This window comes from Mesoplodon bidens (genome assembly GCF_964165515.1).
Source record: "Mesoplodon bidens genome assembly, chromosome: 7".
Classification (NCBI taxonomy): Eukaryota; Metazoa; Chordata; class Mammalia; order Artiodactyla; family Ziphiidae; genus Mesoplodon; species Mesoplodon bidens.
In genome coordinates, this window is record NC_138164.1 from 25,913,609 (window position 1) to 25,933,587 (window position 19,979).

The following is a 19,979-nucleotide window of genomic DNA, read 5'->3' on the forward strand; positions in this document are numbered from 1 at the left end:
TTGGGTCACAAATCAAGCCTCAGTAAATTTAAGAAAATAGAAATCATATCAAGCATCTTTTCCAACCACAATGCTGTGATCAGAAATAGATTACAGGGGAAAAAATGTAAAAAACACAAACACGTGGAGGCTAAACAATACATTATTAAATAACAAAGAGGTCACTGAAGAAATCAAAGAGGAAATCAAAAAATACCTAGACACAAATGACAATGAAAACATGACGATCCTAAACCTATGGGATGTAGCAAAAGCAGTTCTAAGAAGGAAGTTTATAGCTATACAAGCCTAACTCAAGAAACAAGAAAAATCTCAAATAAACAATCTAAACTTACACCTAAAGGAACTAGAGAAAGAAGAACAAACAAAACCCAAAGTTCGTAGAACAAATCATAAAGATCACAGTGGAAATAAATGAAACAGAAACCAAGAAAACAATAGCAAAGATCAATAAAACTAAAAGCTGGTTCTTTGAGAAGATAAACAAAATTGATAAACCTTTAGCCAGACTCATCAAGAAAAAGAGGGAGAGAACTCGAATCAATAAAATTAGAAGTGAAAAAGGAGAAGTTACAACAGACACCGCAGAAATATAAAGCATCATAAGACACTACTACAAGCAACTCTGTGCCAATAAAATGGACAACCTGGAAGAAATGGATGAATTCTTAGAAAGGTATAACCTTCCAAAACTGAAGCAGGAAGAAACAGAAAACATAAACAAACCAGTCACAAGTAATGAAACTGAAACTGTGATTAAAAATCTCCCAACAAACAAAAGTCCAGGACCAGAGGGTTTCACAGGTGAATTCTATCAAACATTTAAAGAAGAGCTAACACTCATCCTTCTCAAACTCTTCCAAAAAATTGCAGAAAAAGGAACACTCCCAAACTCATTCTACGAGACCACCATCACCCTGATACCAAAACTAAAGATACTACAAAAAAAAGAAAATTACGGACCGATATCACTGATGCAAATGCAAAAACCCTTTAAAAAATGCTAGCAAATAGAATCCAACAACACATTAAAAGGATCATACACCATGATTAAGTGGGATTTATCCCAGGGATGCAAGGATTCTTTAATATATGCAAATCAATCAATGTGATACACCATACTAACAAGTTGAAGAATAAAAACCCTATGATCATCTCAATAGATGCAGAAAAAGCTTCTGACAAAGCTCAACACCCATTTATGATAAAAACTCTCCAAAAAGTGGGCACAAAGGAAAACTACCTCAAAATAAAGGCCATATGACAAACATCATTCTCAACAGTGAAAAACTGAAAGCATTTCCTCTAAGATCAGGACCAAGACAAGGATGTCCACTCTTGCCACACTTATTCAACATAGTTTTGGAAGTCCTAGCCATGGCATTCAGAGAAGAAAAAGAAATAAAAGGAATACAAATAGGGAAAGAAGAAGTAAAGCTGTCGCCGTTTACAGACGACATGATACTATACATATAAAATCCTAAAGATGCCACCGGAAGGAAAACTATTAGAACTCATCAATGAATTTGGTAAAGTTGCAGGATACAAAATTAATGCACAGAAATCTCTTGCATTCCTATACACTAACAATGAAAGATCAGAAAGAGAAATTGAGGAAACAATCCCATTGACCACTGCAACAAAAAGAATAAAATACCTAGGAATAAACCTACCTAAGGAGGTAAAAGACCTGTGCTCAGAAAACTATAAGATACTGATGAAAGAAATTAAAGATGACACAGACAGAGAGATATACCATGTTCTTGGATTGGAAGAATCAATACTGTGAAAATGACTATACTACCCAAAGCAATCTACAGATTCCATGCAATCCCTATCGAATTACCAATGGCATTTTTTACAGAACTAGAACAAAAAAATCTTAAAATTTTTATGGAGACACAAAAGACCCCAAATAGCAAAAGCAATCTCGAGGTAAAAAAATGGACCTGGAGGAATCAGACTTCCTGACTTCACACTACACTACAAAGCTACAGTAATCAAGACAATATGGTACTGGCACAAAAACAGACATTTAGATCAATGGAACAGGATAGAAAACCCACAGATAAACCCATGCACCTATGGTCAACTAACCTATGACAAAGGAGGCAAGGATATACAATGGAGAAAAGACAGTCTCTTCAATAAGTGGTGCTGGGAAAACTGGACAGCTACATGTAAAAGAATGAAATTAGAGCACTCCCTAACACCATACACAAAAATAAACTCCAGATGGATTAAAGACCTAAATGTAAGACTAAATACTGTAAAACTCTTAGAGGAAAACATAAGAGGAACACTCTGACATAAATAACAGCAAGATCTTTTCCAACCCACCTCCTAGAATAATGAAAATAAAAACAAAAATAAACAAATGGGACATAATTAAACTTAAAATCTTTTGCACAGCTAAGGAAACCATAAACCAGAGGAAAAGGCAACAGTCAGAATGGGAGAATATATTTGCAAATGAAGCAACTGACAAAAGATTAATCTCCAAAATATGAAAACAGCTCATGCAGCTCAATATTAAAAAAAAACAAGCCAATCAAAAAATGTGCAGAAGGCCTAAATAGACATTTTTCCAAAGACATACAGATGGCCAAGAGGCACATGAAAATCTGCTCAACATCACTAATTATTAGAGAAATGCAAATTAAAACTATGAGGTATCATCTCACAACAGTTAGAACAGGCATCATCAGAAAATCTACAAACAACAAATGCTGGAGAGGGTGTGGAGAAAAGGGAATGCTCTTGCACTGTTGATGGGAAGGTAAAATGATACAGCCACTATGGAGAACAGTATGGAGGTTCCTTAAAAAACTAAAAATAAAATTACCATATGACCCAGCAATCCCACTACTGGGCATATACCCAGAGAAAACCATAATTCAAAAAGACACACGCACCCCAATGTTCACTGCAGCACTATTTACAATAGCTGGGTCATGGAAGCAACCTAATGCCCATTAACAGATGAATGGATAGAGAAGATGTGGTACATATCTACAATGGAATGGAATATTACTCAGCTACAAAAAGGAACAAAATTGGGTCATCTGTAGAGACATGGATGGACCTAGAGACTGTCATACAGACTGAAGTAAGTCAGAAAGAGAAAAACAAATATCCTACATTTATGCATATATTTAGAACCTAGAGAAATGGTACAGATGAACAGGTTTCCAAGGCAGAAATAAAGACACAGATGTAGAGAACAAACGTATGGACACCAAATGGGGGGGTGCAGGGGATAGATTGGGAGATTGGGATTGACATATATACACTAATATGTATAAAATAGATAACTAATAAGAATCTGCTGTATAAAAAAATAAAATTCAGAAAAATAAAAAAGTTAACTATTTTTATATTCTATATGTTTTATATTAACCAATGGCTATTCTGGGGTTCTCTAATAACACAAATGAACCTAATTTGATGATATACTCCGTACTGAATAATTCAAACTTCTTGGTTTACAAAGTCCTTTCAACTCTTACAATTTCATCTCCATTCATTCTCCTCGTTTTATAATCTAATATTGTTAAGTTGTTTATAGTTGTATTTACCTACATACATACATAAACACACATGCACACACAGACACTTTTATATTATGTTATCTCCTACTTCCACGCCTTGCTCTCACAATTCCTTGTGCACACACACCTCTATATGCCAGGGTGATTCTTACTCCTCCTTTAAGTCTCAACTCAAGCATCATTTCCTCAAAACCTGCATATGAAATCCTCCTTCCCTTAATACCTTGAAATGCCTTGGCATCATGAGATTACATACTGGAAGTATGTGTCTGTTTAATTATAAAATGAGTTCCCCAAAGGTTTGAACTCTATGTATTCGTATTCCCCATGTATATAAAATGCCTGGCAAAGAGTTGGCATTCAATAAATGTGCATTAAAATTAACTCAATCCACCCTTGCAAAAGCCCAAGTCAGAAACTTTAAGCAGCAGCCTGCATTAAATACTAGGTACTGAATGAAAGAAGCATATGTGATACAGCTAGTACTCATTTTTCATTTACACAACAACTGGACCATTCTGTACAACTCTCCTGCCTCCATTCCCTTTCTATTAATTTTATTGCTAATTTTCACTATTATTCACTCACCTCACCACTTCAGCATGACTTATGTTCCCCTCTCCCCACGCTATGACCTAAGTTCTCCTGCTGTTTCAATCCTCCATCCTACCTTGAAGAACTCATAAACCATCAATGTGCCTCTTGACCTAAGACAGCTCCCAGGACTCTTCTTCTCATGTGTAGCCATCATAATTAACCACACCCCTAATCCCATCTAACAGTCAAAACCTAAATACAGGACCAAAACAGAAAAGTGCCACCAATAAAAACATATGTAAATGTACATATTTTATATATATATATATATATATATATTAAGTATTACATATGTATATAAGATACATGTACTTATATTTGCATAATACACATAAAATGCACACATTTTATATTTAAAATATAAAGTACCTACATAAATATATATGTTTCTCAAAGATACTTGAAGACTTCTGCACTGGCCATGAAAAAATAAATGCTACATCAAACTAGAAAAACATACAGAAATGGAAATAAAATTAAAAATATAAGAAACAACTGTTTTTAGACATTGAATCTCAGTTGTGCAGGACTATGATATCTGAGAAAAGGCAAACAAACGAGGTGAGTGCTACAATTACACTCTACTGCTTTTTGCCTAGTGGTACTTTCTAGACCATGGCACAAGGCAGGGTAACTCAAGCCCAATATGACAATCTCACTGAGATAAGAAAACAGAATTTTTACTTTGTGATGGCCGAGATAGAGCATCCACGAAAAGGGAGCTACACAAAAAAAGAACTCCAGAAAACTATATAAGAGACCCCTGTAGTCTTTAACTGAATACCAAACTGAACATTCTTAGGATGCAAGTCCACAAGGATAGACAAAGAATAATTATCATGGAAGGAACAATTATTAGAGTGTTATGAGCTGAGAAATCCCCAGAGCTCACAAAGGGCTAGAAGACATTCTAGTTCCCACCAACCAGAATAGAGAAATCTCCTTGAATACCGAGGGCAATAAGCAGAGAAACCACAAAGGCGCGCCTTAGCATGTCTTAGAAGTAATGGCTACTCTAGATGCACACAAACATAACTTAAACACCAGCCTTTGAAAAGTATTAAGCTAATACACAAGTAACCTACTCCCCGCCAAAAGAAAACTCAAGAACCTTTCAAGGAAGACAACAAATCCAGTAGTCACAATATAACTTTCACAAGGTTCAGCATCTAATTAGAAATTACTAGACATTCAAAGCAGGAAAATGTGACCCAAAGACAAGAAAAGAAATCTGTTAATCAAAACAGAACAAGAACTAAAGAGATAATGACATAGCAAACTAGGATTTTGACACCGCTATTATAAATATGCACAAGGAAAGGAAAGCATGAACAAATAGAAGTCAAAATGAAGATATAAAAAAGACCCAAATGAAATATCTAATGATGAAAAATACAATAACTGAAATGAAAACCTTAATGACTGGGGATAACAGCCAACTAGATGCTACAAAAGAAAAGGCTAGTGAACTTGAACCTAAAATGCAACAGTAAAATTTATCCAAACTGAAGAACAGAAAAGGCTAGAACAAAAGTAAATAAAGGCTCAGTGACTTATGGGACAGAATTAAGGATACTGGCAGAATAAGAGGGGATACAAAAAACATTTCATGAAATAATAGCCAGAAAGTTTCAAATTTGATGGAAACTATGAACTCATAAATACAAAAAGCACAATGAACCCAAGGCAGGATAAAGACAAAGAAAACAATATCAAACATCATAATTGATTTGCTAAAAAAATGATAAAGAAAAAATTTTAAAAGCATTCAGAGCAGAAAGAAATATATACAGAGAGAAGGGGATAAACATGACTGCAAATTTTTCTCATTAGGAACAATGTAGGTAAAAGACAATGAAATGACATCTTAAAGTACAGGAAAAGAACTATAAACTTAAAATTATCTGTCTAGGAAAAAAAACTTTAAAAATGAAGACTAAACAAAACAAAATTTCAGACAAACAATAACTTAGAGAAATGTCACAAAATAAGCCCCAGTAAAATTAAGAAAACTGCAAGCATCTTTGCCAATGCTGTGAGACTAGAAACCAAGTACAAGAAAAAAAACTGCAAAAAACATAAACATGTGGAGGCTAAAGAATTTGCTACTAAAAACCCAATGGATCACTGAAGAAATCAAAGAGGAAATAATACCTAGAGACAAATAACACTGAAAACATGATGATCCAAAACATATGGGACGAGAAAAAGCAGTTCTAAGAGGGAATTTTACAGCGATACAAGCTTATGTCAGGAAGCAAGAAAAAACTCAAATAAAGAACCTAACTTACCCCTGAAGAAACAAGCAAAAGAAGAATCAAAACTCAAAGTTAGTAGAAGGAAAGAAACCGTAAAGGTCAGAGCAGAAATAAATGAAACAGAGACTAAAAAAACAACAGAAAAGATCAATGAAACTAAAAGCTTGTTCTCTGAAAAGATAAACAAAAACAATAAACCTTTAGCCAGATTCATCAGAGAAAAAGAGAAATGGTCCAATCAGAAATGAAAAAGTATAAGTTACAACACCACAGAAATACAAAAGATCGAAAGAAACTACTAAGAACAACTATATGCCAATAAAATGAAAAACCCAGAAGAAACAGACAAATTCTTGGAAAGGTACAATCTCCCAAGACTGAACAAAGAAGAAATAGAAAAGTATGAATACATCAATTATCAGTAATGAAACTGAATCAGTAATTAAAAAAAAACAAACAAACTCCAAACAGACAAAAGTCCAGGACCAGATGGCTTCACAAGTGAATTCTACCAAACATTTAGAGAAGAGTTAACAGCTATCCTTCTCAAACTATTCCAAAAAAATTGCAAAGGAAGGAACATTTCCAAACTCATTCTCTGAGGCCAGAATCACCCTGATACCAAAACCAGACAAACATATTGAGAAAAAAAATTACCAGCCAATATCACTGCTGAAGATAGATGCAAAAATCCTCAACAGGAGATAAGCAAATTGAATCCAACAAAACATTAAAAGGATCATTCACCTTTGTCAAGTAGGATTTACCCCAGGGATGCAAGGATTTTTCAATACTCACAAATCAATCCATGTGATACACCGCATTAACAAATTGAAGAATTAAAACCATATGACCAACTCAATAGATGCAGAAAAAGCTTATGTTAAAGTACAACAGCCATTTATGATAAAAACTCTCCAGAAAGTGGGCATAATAAAGGCCATATGTGACAAATCCACAGCTAATGTCATGCTCAATTTCCTCTAAGTTCAGGAACAAAACAAGGATGCCCACTCTTGTCACTTTTTATTCAACATAGTTTTAGAAGTCCTAGCCATGATCGGACAAGAAAAAGAAATAAAAGGAGTCCAAATTGGAATAGAAGAAGTAAAACTGTCATTATCTAGCAATGACATGACACTATACATAGAAAATCCTACAAGCCCTACCAGAAAACTACTAGAGCTTATCTATGAATTCAGTAAAGTTGCAGGATACAATATTAATATACAGAAATCTGTTGCATCTCTATACACTAACAGTGAACTATCAGAAAGAGAATGTAAGAAACAACCCCATTTACCACCACATCAAAAAGAATAAAATATCTAGGAATAAGCCTACCTAATGAGGTAAAAGACTTGTACTCAGAATAATATATGACACTGATGAAAGAAACTGAAGAAGACACAAACAGAAAGATATATCTGTGTTCCTGGATTGAAAGAATCAACACTGTTAAAATGACCATACTACCCAAGGCAATCTACAGATTCACTGCAATCCCTATCAAATTACCAATGGCATTTTTCACAGAACTAGAACAAATAATTGCAAAACTTGTATGGAAACACAAAAGGTGCTGAATAGCTAAAGCTATCTTGAGAAAGAAGAACAGAGCTGGAGGAATCATGCTCCCAGACTTCAGATTATACTACAAAGCTACAGTAATCAAAACAGTATGGCACTGGCACCAAAAAAAAAAGACACATAGATCAATGGAACAGGATAGAGAGCCCAGAAATAAACCCACACACCTATGGTCAATTAATCTATGACAAAGGAGGTAAAAATATACAATGGAGAAAAGACAGTCCCTTCAATAAGTGGTGCTGGGAAAACTGGACGGCTACACGTAAAAGAATGAAATTAGAACATCCTCTAACACTGTATACAAATATAAACTCAAAATGGATTAAAGACCTAAATGTAAGACCTATACTATAAAACTCGTAAAAGAAAACATAAGCAGAACACTCTTTGACATATATCACAGCAATATATTTTTGGATCCGTCTCTTAAAGCAAAGGAAACAGAAGCAAAAGTAAATAAATGGGACCTAATTCAACTTAAAATCTTTGGCACAGCAAAGGAAACAACTGACAAAACGAAAAGACAACGTACTGAATGGGAGAAAATATTTGCAAATGATATGACTGATAAGGGGTTAATACCCCACATATATAAACAACTTATACAACTCATAATCAAAAAAACAAATAACCCATTTAAAAAATGTGCAGAAGCTCTGAACAGACATTTTTCCAAAGAGGAAATGAAGATGGCTGACGGGCGAAAAGATACTCAACATCGTTAATCATCATGGAAATGCCAATCAAAACCACAATGAGATATCACCTCACACCTGTCAGAATGTCTATTATCAAAAAGAACGCAAATGACAAATGACAAGGATGTGAAGAAAAGGGAACCATGTTACACTGTTAGTGAGATGTAAACTGGTGCAGCCACTGTGGAAAACAGTATGGAGGTTTCTCAAAAAACTAAAAATACAACTACCATATGATCTAGCAATTCCACTCCCAAGTATATACCCCCAAAAAACAAAAACACTAATTCAAAAAGATACATGAACCCTAATGTTCAGAGCAGCATTATTTACAGTCGCCAAGGTATGGAAGCAACCGAAATGTCCACCAACAGATGAATGGATAAAGATATGGCATATATATATATATATATATATATATATATATATATATATACAATAGAATATACATATATATATATATATATATATATATATATATATAAATATACTCAGCCATAAAAAAGAATGAAGTTTTGCCATTTGCAGCAACATGGACAGACCTGGAGGGCATTATGCTAAATGAAGTAGTAAGTGAGACAAAGAAAGACAAATACTACAAAATATCACTTATATGTGGTATCTAAAAATAACAAATGAGTGAATAAAACAAAAAGGAAGCAGACTCATAGATATAGAGGGTAAACTAGTAGTTAACAGTGGGGAGAGAGAAGGGGAAAGGGGCAATATAGGCACAGGGGATTAAAATTAAGGGTTATTATGGGATTATATTAAATCATGTCTGTGAAACTTTTGAAAAGTATAAGGCACTACAGAATTTAAAAAAATCTTTCATTCAACTAAAAAAACAGAATGAATCAATGAATGAATAAACAAATAAGAACACTAAAATAAAACCAATTAATCCAAATGAAGCTAGGAAAAGGAAGAGAAAAAATAAATGGGACAAATAGAAAAGGGAAAGCAAGATGGCAGACAAACTCAAACATACCTGTAATTACATTAAACATAAATAATCTAAACCAGCACCATCTAATAGGATCTTTCTATACCTACACCGCCCAATATGGTAGCCACTAACCTAGCCATTTGTGTCTACAAACACTTAAAAAATTTGGCTAGTGAGACTGAAGAAATGAACTTTCAACCTGATATAACTTCAGTAAATTTTAACCAAAAATGTTAAAGTCAATATGGCTGTCATATTATATAGTGGAGAAGATCCTCTAATTTAAAAGGAAGAAACTGATAAGCTAGATAAAAAAGCAAGCCCCAAACACAGACTGTCCACAAGAAATACACTTTCAATATAAAATAAACAGATACATTAAAACTAAAAGATTAAAAAAATACATCATGAAAACAAAAAGTCAGAAAACTGAAAAGGCTTTATTACTATGAGACAAAAGTAGACCTTAAAGAAGAATATTACCAGAAATAAAGAGGAACATTTCATGATATAATCGTCAATTCATCAAGGAGATACAACAATCCTAAATGTGTATGTATCTAACAAGACTTCAAAATACATGTGGCAAAAACTGACAAAACTGAAAGAAGAAAAAGACAAATCCACAACACAGAGATTTTACTGCTGCTCTCTCAGTAACTGACAGTAACTGACAGAAGAGGAAAACAGAAAATCAGTAAGAATACAGATGACTTAACACTATGAATAAACTTTCCCATGTTGACATTCACAGAACACTACAACTAACAACAGCTGAATATACATTCATTTCAATTCCATAAGGAATTTTCACCAAGATAGAGCATAGGCTAGGCCATAACATTAGTCTCTATGATTTTTTTAAACTAAATTATACAGGGTATGTTTTATGACAACAACAGAATTAAATTTGAAGTCAAAAACAAAAACAAAACTGGTTAAATCCACAAATACCTGGAAAATTTTAAACTCATATATAGTCTGTAAGTTTAAAAAAAAGTAACAAAATCAATTAGAAAATATTTTGAAAAGATGACAATGAAAACATAACACATCAAAATTAGTTAGATGGAGATAAAGCAGTGCTAGGAGAAAAAATGTAGATTAAATACTCATTAGAAAATAAGAAAGATTTAGAATCAAAGACCTATAAACCCACTTCAGGAAGCTAGAAAAAGAAGAGCAAATTAAATACAAAATAGGTAATAGGAAAGAAACAGTAAAAAGTCAGTGGAAATCAACAAAATAGAAAACACACAACTAGAAAATTAATGAACCTAAAAGGCAATTCTTTGAAAAGATTAATAAAATTGATAAACCTAAAACTATTCTAACCAAGGAAACAAAGAGAAAATAGAAATAGCCAAAATCAGGAATGAAAGAGGGGACATAACTACAGACTCGACAGACATTAAAAGGACAATAAAGGAATATTACAATGTTATGACAATAAATTCAACAATTTAGATGAAATAAACAAATTCCTTGCAAACCTTCATTCTAAAACTAACTCAAGAATAAAGAGAAAACATTTAATACAGATATTAAAGAAATTAAATTTCTGCTTTAAGCATCCCACAAAGAAAACTCCAGGCCCAAACAGTTTGACTAGTGAGTTTTAACAATCCTTTAAGGAAGAAATCACACCAATCCTGCACAAACTCTTCTACAAATGGAAGAACAGGGAATATTTCCTAATTCATACGTGAGGCCAGCATTACCCTTACAACAAAACCCAATAGCCCTCATAAACACAGATGCAAAAATTCTCAACTAATTGTGAGCAAATCACATCAGAAAAAATATATAAAATAAAATGCGCTTGTAAGTATATATAAAATATTTTATAATTAAATAAACAAAAATAACCAAATAGAGTATATCCCAGAAATTCAGGTTGCTGTAACATTCAAAAATCAACCAATGTAATTCTCTATATTAACAGAATAAAAGAGAAAAATCATGATTATATAAATAGATGCAGAAAAAGTGTTTGACAAAATCCAATGCTATTCAAGACACCAACTCTTAGAAAAAAATAAAAATAGAGGAGAATTTACTCAGTCTAAAAGGGCATACATGGAAAGTCCACAGCTAACATCATGCTTAAAGGTGAAAGGTAAATGCTTTCCACTTAAGATAAAGAACAGGTAAGGATGTCCACTCTCACCACTTCTATTCAACACTATATTGAAGGCCTAGCGAGTGAAATAAAATAACAAAAAATTAACAAATGGGATAAAACGCCTAGAGATCGGAAAGAAAAAAAAGTGTCTTTATTCACACATAACATAATCATGTACTAAGAAATCAACCGAAAAAACCTAACACTAGTACTTGTGAATTTAGCAAGGTGACAAGATACAAGGTAAATATACAAAAATCCACTGTAAACGTATGTGCTAGCTGCAAATACACAAAAAATAAAATTTATTTTAATTACATTTCCAACAGCACCCCAAGAAAATATAAAAAATATAACAAAAGATGATAGTAAGACCTCTACACTGAAAATTCCAGAACACCGTGAGAGAAATAAAAGAAGACTTAAAGAGATGGATAGATATACCACATGCATGATGGGTTGGAAGACTCTCTATTTTAAGATATTAATTCTCCCAAAATTGATCTATTGATGCAAAACAATTCCAATCAAAATATCAGTACACACTTTTGTTGAAAGTGATAGGGTGATTCTAAAATTTATTTTAAAAATGCAAAGAACTTAGAGTAGCAAACAATTTTCAAAAAGAACAAAATCACAGAACTTACACTACTTTATTCCAAGACTTACCCTAAAATTGCAGTAATTACGACAGTTTATTTACTGGCCAAGGACAGACACGCAAGCCAAGGGAACAGGGCAGAGTCTAGAAATTAACCCACAAATATATATGCTCAATTGTATTTAAAACAAAGGAGCCTAAGTAATTCAACAGAGAAAGGTTAGCCTCGTCAACAAATGATTTTGGAACAAGTGGAAATCCATTTGAAAAAACTGAACTTTGACACTTACTACATACCATAAGCAAAAATTAACTCAAAATGAATCGCTGATAAACGAAAAAGCCAAAGCTACAAAACTTCTTGAAAAAAACACAGGAGAAAATCTTCACAACATTGAGATGTGCAAAAATTAGGACACTAAAAGCAGTAACTATGAAAAATTAATGATAAAAGAAAATAATTAATAAATTGGACTTCATAAAAGAAAACAGAATGGCCAATAAAGGCTTAAAGTAATGCTCTACATCACTGGTGTTCAGGGAAATATCACATGAAATATTACTACATATAGTAGGATGGCCAAAAAAGTACAAAGCCTTAAAATTCCAAGTGCTTGCAAAGATGTAGAATAACTGGAATTCTCATATACTGCTGGCAGGAGTGTAAAATGGTCCAAACACTTTGGAAAACTATGGCATTTTTCCAAGAGAAAAACATGTCCACCAAATGACTTGTACACAAACATTCACAGTAGCTTTATTCATACTAGTGCAAACTAAAAAACCACCCAAATGACTTTGAACAGATAAGACAGATAAGCAAATTATGGTATATTCATACACTGGAATATAGCAATAAAGAGAAAGGAAATACTGATACATGCAATTATGTGAGTTGCAAAAACATTATGTAAAGCCAAAGAAGCCCGACACAAAAAGGATCATATTACAGTTAACCCTTGAACAATGTGGGGGTTAGGGGTGCTGATCCTACGTGCAGTGGAAAATCCACGTGTAACTTTACAGTTGGCCATCCATATCTATGGTTCCACATCCGCAGATTCAACCAACCAACTGTAGATCGTGCAGTACTATGGTACATATTTCTCGAAAAAGATCTACGTACAAATGGACCTGTGCAGTCCAAACCAGTGTTGTTCAAGAGTCAACCATATATGAATATTCATATGAAATTCTAGAACAGCGAAAATTAATCTATAGTGTGCTAAAGCAGATCTATGCCTGCCCAATCCCAGAGTGAAGGAGGAGGGAGGGTGAGGAGGAATTGATTGCAAAGAGACACGAAGAACTTTATGGGGAATGGAAATGCTATCTTAACTGACAGAGTTAAAAAGGTATATTCATTAAATAGTACAATTAATATAGGATTATTTTATTATATATAAATTATACCTCAGTAAAGCTTATTTTAAAAGTTAAAAGAAAAAAAATAGAGAGCTTGACAGTCAAGATATGCTTTCCAGCCTCACATGGATCCTCAATGGTTCCCAGCAATTCATTTGCTTCTTTTATTACCTAAGCAAAGTTGTTTCAAATCTATACTATTTCCTCAATCCCTCCATCCTACTTCTACTCCCAAGTTGTCATCTCAGATGATGATTTTACCTTCTACTTCACAAAGGAAACAGAGAACACCAAGCAGAAACACCATCAATAATCTGCTCCCCTTCTTATTTATCTGCTACCTCCTCCTTATTTATCTGTATTTGTACACATCTTTACTACTTCCCTCTAGCTCAGAAGAGAAGGTGATCCTACTTCCCATCTAAGCTTACCCCTTCCCCTGGAAGCTTGCTCACCCAAACTTAGCATTCTCTTCAGTAATATTTATCCCTCTCTTCCTAAAAACATTTTCTCAAAAAGACCTCTCAACCAAACTGATTCCCCTAGCTATCATTCTGTCCTTCCTACCCTTCACTGTCAGTATAAGTTTCTCTGTTCTTCTTCAGTCAACCTCAATGTGATGTGGGCACTGAGCATTCATTCAAACTACTCTCTCTAAGGTATATGTTATACAACTTAATAGGTATGTATAAATGTACATGCTATACATTGCAACAAAAAGACTTACGTATGCTGCAGAGAAGAACAGTAATAGCAACAAGAACAACAAAGAACAGGACAGTGTGTCTCTGATAAAGGGAAGCAAGTGCCCTTAATCAAATGACATAAATGTTTAGTTGCCATGGCAGATATATCCCCATGGGATGAGGATTCTTAACCTGTGATCCTTGTGTAAAATCCTGGGAGTTTTACAAACTCCCCTGAAGTAAACAACTTTGTATATAAATTTCTTTTTGAAGAAAAGATCACTTTTATCAGATTCTCAATGGGGTCAGCAACTCAATCCCATAATTGTGGAAAAAGTGCCTCTATCTTCTTTTCACATTAAGATTTTCTAACTCCCTTTGTGCTGAGTTATATTCCAAAACATTTTTTTTCTATATAATATTCCTACCATTACAAAATATGCTGGATAGTCAATAAAACAATACAGGTGTATTTCTCACTATGAATTAAGATACTGCGTTCTCAAATAAGACAGGCTTTCATGAGCCAATTATCATCTCAGGGTATACTGCCAAAAATTTAATTTCTGAAACTACAAGAAGGCCAGATTGTCAAACATGATAATTCAACTGAGAGTATAACCCTCCGAAGATCGTACCTATGAGTCCAATTATTCCTAAACATCTCTAGCTCATCACTCACTAAGCACAGCATACCTTTCTCTTCCTGAAAATAAGCATGAGGGTTTGGCCTGCTTTCCTATCCTCCGTGAGTCCTCTCACCCCAGACCTGGCTAGAGACACAGCAGACCCAGCATCCTCTTCCTTTTTGTCCCAAAGATAAATATATAAATACAACCTATTTTAAAGACTTAAATGTTAATTTCTATGAAAAGCAAACAGAGGTAACAGACTCTGAAATATCTTGGCACTCTTTTCCCTTAAAGTACTACTCTTTCCTGCTTCTCCTAATTTTCCAACTACTTCTACTTAATATCCTTTACTTTCTGTCTGGCTCCTCAGTATTGGTATTCTTCTTTCTTTTCAATTACCCTAGGCAATTCATCCATCCTAATGGCTTCAAAGAGCAATGATTCTCAAAATGTATGTCCATCCTCTTACCTTTATCTATAACCTAAGATCCATATTTCTACCATTTCCTGAACATCTCCAAGTAGATGTCTCCCAGGCATTTTCATATCCTAACTAATAATATTATCTAAGTTCTCATATATATTTTAGGTTCCCATATGTTGTTCCTCTAAATATAATTTTCTCAAAAAATTGTAGCTTCGGTTAGTTTTAGTACATACTTACTGATGAACTATCAGTTGACTCGTTTTTTTCACACTTTTGTTTCTTGCTCTTTTTTTTCTTCTCTTTTTTTACTTTTCTTGAATGCTTGTCTTTTTTCTTCTTTTTCTTCACAGAGTGTTCCTATAAATAATCATGTTGAAGAGGTAAGAATTTAGTTTAGCTTACTTTAAAAGGAAGTATTTTGAGGAAAAGAAAGCTCTATATTCCAAAAAACTTTAAATCTTTCATGAAAAGAGACAAGGAATATGACTAAATAAATAATTTCTTCTAAGAAACTTTACCATACTTCTATAATATATGCCACTACTAATAAATCATATAGCTAAAATTTCTTAGAAAAATATGAGGGAAGTTTTATTTGTAGATACATTGACAGACAGATATAATCAAATAAACACATATATGCACAGACATATGTGTGTGTGTATCTCCTTCAATAGGCCCAAAACAATTTATAGAAGATTACTAGCCACATAAACTATAACAAGATAGCATAAACTGTGGGACGAGAAAAAAACGATTGAGACAACCCCCCTAAAAAAAAAAGAAAAAGAAACAAAAGCATGACATTAAGCTTAAAACGTATAACTTTTTAGATCCATAAACTTGCCACAAGTGGGCTAGAAATTTGAAGCTAAGCTTTCTACCAGCCAACTCAACTAACAAAATCTTTCCAATGCCATTATGTCCAAAATATTAAAATATACTACTTTGGCCAGAGAGAGAAAATATTCAGTAATGCCAACTATGTGATATTCATTCTGTAACTTGCAAAAATAGTCTATAAAGTTACTCCTCCAATATTAACTTGAAAAAGTACAAAAAGAAAAAAAAAAAGACAGATAAGCTTACATCAAGTAAGCCTGTTAGTACTCACCTGTGAGATTTGTTCAACTCGCTTATTCACATCAGGTAGCATCCATGTTTCCTTACCCTGAAGTCGTTTAAGTTCTTTACGCCTTTCTTCCTTTTCAAAATTGGCTTTAGCCTAAAACAGTGAAAAAAGAAAAATTAACAATTGATCCACTTGCCTTTCACAAAAAAGCAAAACAAAAACTTCTCCCACTTTCATATAAGGCTTACCAGGAATTTACTTCTACCAAAGTGTAAGAAAGATTTAAACAAACAAACTCTCCTTCCACATTACCAATTGCATTACCAATTACCAATCTCTAGTGAAATGAGCCACCAATCAAAGACAGAATCCGGGGACCTACTGTAGACCCTTCCCTCTCCCTAAGCTCCCTACCTCAAATATGACTTGAATCTCTTTTCCCTTCACTATCCCACGGACACTGCCTGATACTTTTGTAACTGTTTGGGGACTGACCTCCACACCTTCAGTCTGCAGTGCCCAAACCTCTCTACCAACAGCCCCAAAATGCTTCAGGAAGAATCACCTTTCTAAAAACAAATGATTATATTGCTAATTTTTATTCATCTTTCAACAACAGTCAAATAAAGTAAGATCTTTCTAGGAAGTTGTTCCTGCCTTTTCATTCTCCCCCCAAATTTCAAAGCTGGGGCTGGTCCTTCTCAAACCTCTGTACGTAGCTCTACTATACAATTTATCACAAACCCTACTCTCTCCAAAAACTTCCTGAAATATCAAAGACAAGGATGAAGAATATTTATTATACACGTATATTACATATGCTGAAATCAGGGAACAACACCAACATTTCACCTAAGACTTATTGCCCCCTCTTGCCCTGTAAATCTGGCTGTACTCGCTACACCTTCTCCTTCCTGTCTCCTATACCGGCTCCTTCTCATCTGCAATTTAAACTCGTTTTAAACTGTTCCAGCTTAAAACAAAAACCATCACTTGTTTCACCTTACACTGCTCTCCAACTACAACTTTTCCCCTTCATTGCTACACTTCTTACATCTTGTCAGATAATTCAATAGTACAGTTCACTTCCTGCATTCTTTATGTTACCTCTACCCCATCTCAATCTTAATGAGAAATAGAATGCTCCTCAACCTTTTTCGAAGGGCTGAATTCTCTGGGTCTCTTGTCTCAATCCTTGTTTGCATCAGTAAGGATTTACAATAAGCCAATCACTGATATAAATAGTTTAAAAGGAGAATGAAACGGTCTACTCTGACAAGGCTTACATGTGTTCCTGAAAACGGAAAATTTCATTTCAGATATAGCAAGAGCGAGGACTGAGGCTATAAAAAACGCAGAGACAGTCCTTGTAAGTGGCGGAGTTCTTCGAAAGTGCGCAGCTCAGGTGATCAGGTGATAGAAATGTCAAGAATGGATTATTTAAAAGATAAGGAAATTCAGAGGAAATAAACAAGTCTTACTGAAAAGAGTATGAGCAACTGGAGCCTGCCAGAGCATCTAGGAGGCAGAAGATACCCAAGAATTTGCGGGCATTCCAAAGGGAGACATCTACCCCCACACAACCAGGTAAGGTGAGATAGAGGCTGCGGGGAGGCAGGAGAACCAGAGGCCTGGCTCCCAGAAAGCCTCCACTCTCTCAATTCTAAATGGTTCCCGAAGCCCCCAAACTGAGGTACCTGTCGCAACACCTCGGTCCTGGCAATCCGGGTCTGTTCTTTACGCTCGTCGACATCGCTCGCACTTTCAAATCCACCACCGGCAGCCGCCATAGTGATTGTCGTAAAGTTGGGAAGCCGTCACAAAATCTCAGTTTACGACTGTCGTAATTTACTAAACAAACCGGGACTTCCGACTAAGAGGAGGAAGGGCGCTGTCCACGAGCAGAGCATGCGCAGATCTGTCTGTCGCTTACTCTTCGGGTGAGTTGTTTAACCCGTGGTTTTAGAGAAAGCAGGAAGATTTAGCCAGGGAGTTGCCCTCCTTCGTATGTTGAGATTGCGCTGAGCAGGACTGGTGTCAGTGTACATTTGTTACGCGTTTTGCAAGGTTCTGACGGCATTTTCAGCTATCAGCTATCTCCTCTTAAAATCTGCGTAGTAAGTTAGACACTCAGGGAGGTTAAATCCGCACCTCTCAAAGATTTTCACCAAAGCGCCCTTCCCGCCAAGGAGGTTCCCCTGTGCTGGAGGAATGGAACGAAGGAAGGCTGGCCAGAAAAGCAATGCGAGGTAGCAGGAGGGCAAAATTGCTTTGAAGAGCCAGTGTTTTGCTTTGGTGGACTTTAAGTACAGTATATGAAAAAGTCATGTGAATTTTGCATTGCACTTCATAATTTATACGTGCTTATTTAAAGTGTAACATTTTTTGACTGACATATTATTTGTTCATACTTATTCACTCAAGCATTTTTCATTACAGTGTGCAATTACCTATTTATTTGTGTGATTTGTTCCTGTTTTATGTTTGTGTCTGTGCTACAATAAAAATAGAAGTGAGGGGTTTTCTTCCTTCCCTCTCCTGAGAACAAGGAAAATAAAGGGAACAGTGAACAGGCTAGAGAAGAAACATAACCTGGCCTGAAGGAGTTAATCACCCCTTATTTTATTTTAACTGTTACTAATCTGTAGGGTCTGTAACTAGATTTGTACTTCACAAAGCTAACCTATCACTCCCTAACTTTGTGTAAATTACATCCTCCTCCCGGTGTTTACATTTACTATGCTCCCTTGTAAGAAGTCACCCCCTGTAGCTTTTGCGCTTCAGAAAGGTCACCGGCCTATAAACCAGAGACAAAAGGACCCAATTACCAGGCTGCCTAATGCCAGCTATGACTGTTCTGAAGAAATGCAAGGAGGAAAAGAATGCAAGGGGGGGCACAGTTCTTGAGGTGCTAACCTGCCATGTCTTCCCTTCTGCCTGGCAGAGGAATAAATCCACCTCTCTTATCCTCCAAAATCTCTGTTTCTGTATTCTGTTCAGCATCGGTGCACAGAAAGTCAAGGTTTTTGGCAACATCTCCCAAACATAAAACTTTAAGTTCCATGAAGAATAAGACATTCTAAAGTATTAATCAAGTGCTTTGGGACTACAAAACACCGAGCTTATATATAATCACAAAGATAAAGAAGAAGGTTGGAGAATAATAACAAACTAGATACTTTTAAAACATTAAATATAGTTAACATAAACCAGATTGAAGTATGTCGACTAAAAAATTATTCACAGCCTAAAAGTTGAGAGTTATGTTTTATTTGGTGGGAATTTTTAGGACTTCAAGCCTGGGAGGCAGCATTTCAAGTAACCCTGAGAGAACTGCTCCGAGGAGGCGAAGAGGGGAGCCAGGATATATAGGAGTTTTGCAACATGGGGCAGGTAGTCTGAAAGTCAAAAGATTATTAATTAAA

General features: G+C 34.9%; 1 protein-coding gene across 5 annotated transcripts in view; it reads right to left on the minus strand.

Moving 5' to 3' along the window:
- CWF19L2 (CWF19 like cell cycle control factor 2) overlaps positions 1-18,407 on the minus strand; it is a 208,131-nt gene extending 189,724 nt beyond the window's left edge. For 2 of the 5 annotated variants that reach the window (XM_081241070.1, XM_081241068.1), the window contains exons 1-3: positions 18,252-18,404; positions 16,597-16,707; positions 15,720-15,839 (exon numbers count right to left, since the gene is read on the minus strand). In XM_081241070.1, coding sequence (XP_081097196.1) covers positions 15,720-15,839; positions 16,597-16,707; positions 18,252-18,344 — 324 coding nt within the window. In that variant the 5' untranslated portion in view covers positions 18,345-18,404. Of the gene's footprint in view, positions 1-15,719; positions 15,840-16,596; positions 16,708-18,251 lie in introns of all 5 variants that reach the window. The other 3 variants (XM_081241069.1, XM_081241072.1, XM_081241071.1) reach the window with 3 other exon arrangements.
- Positions 18,408-19,979: the final 1,572 nt, after the last annotated feature.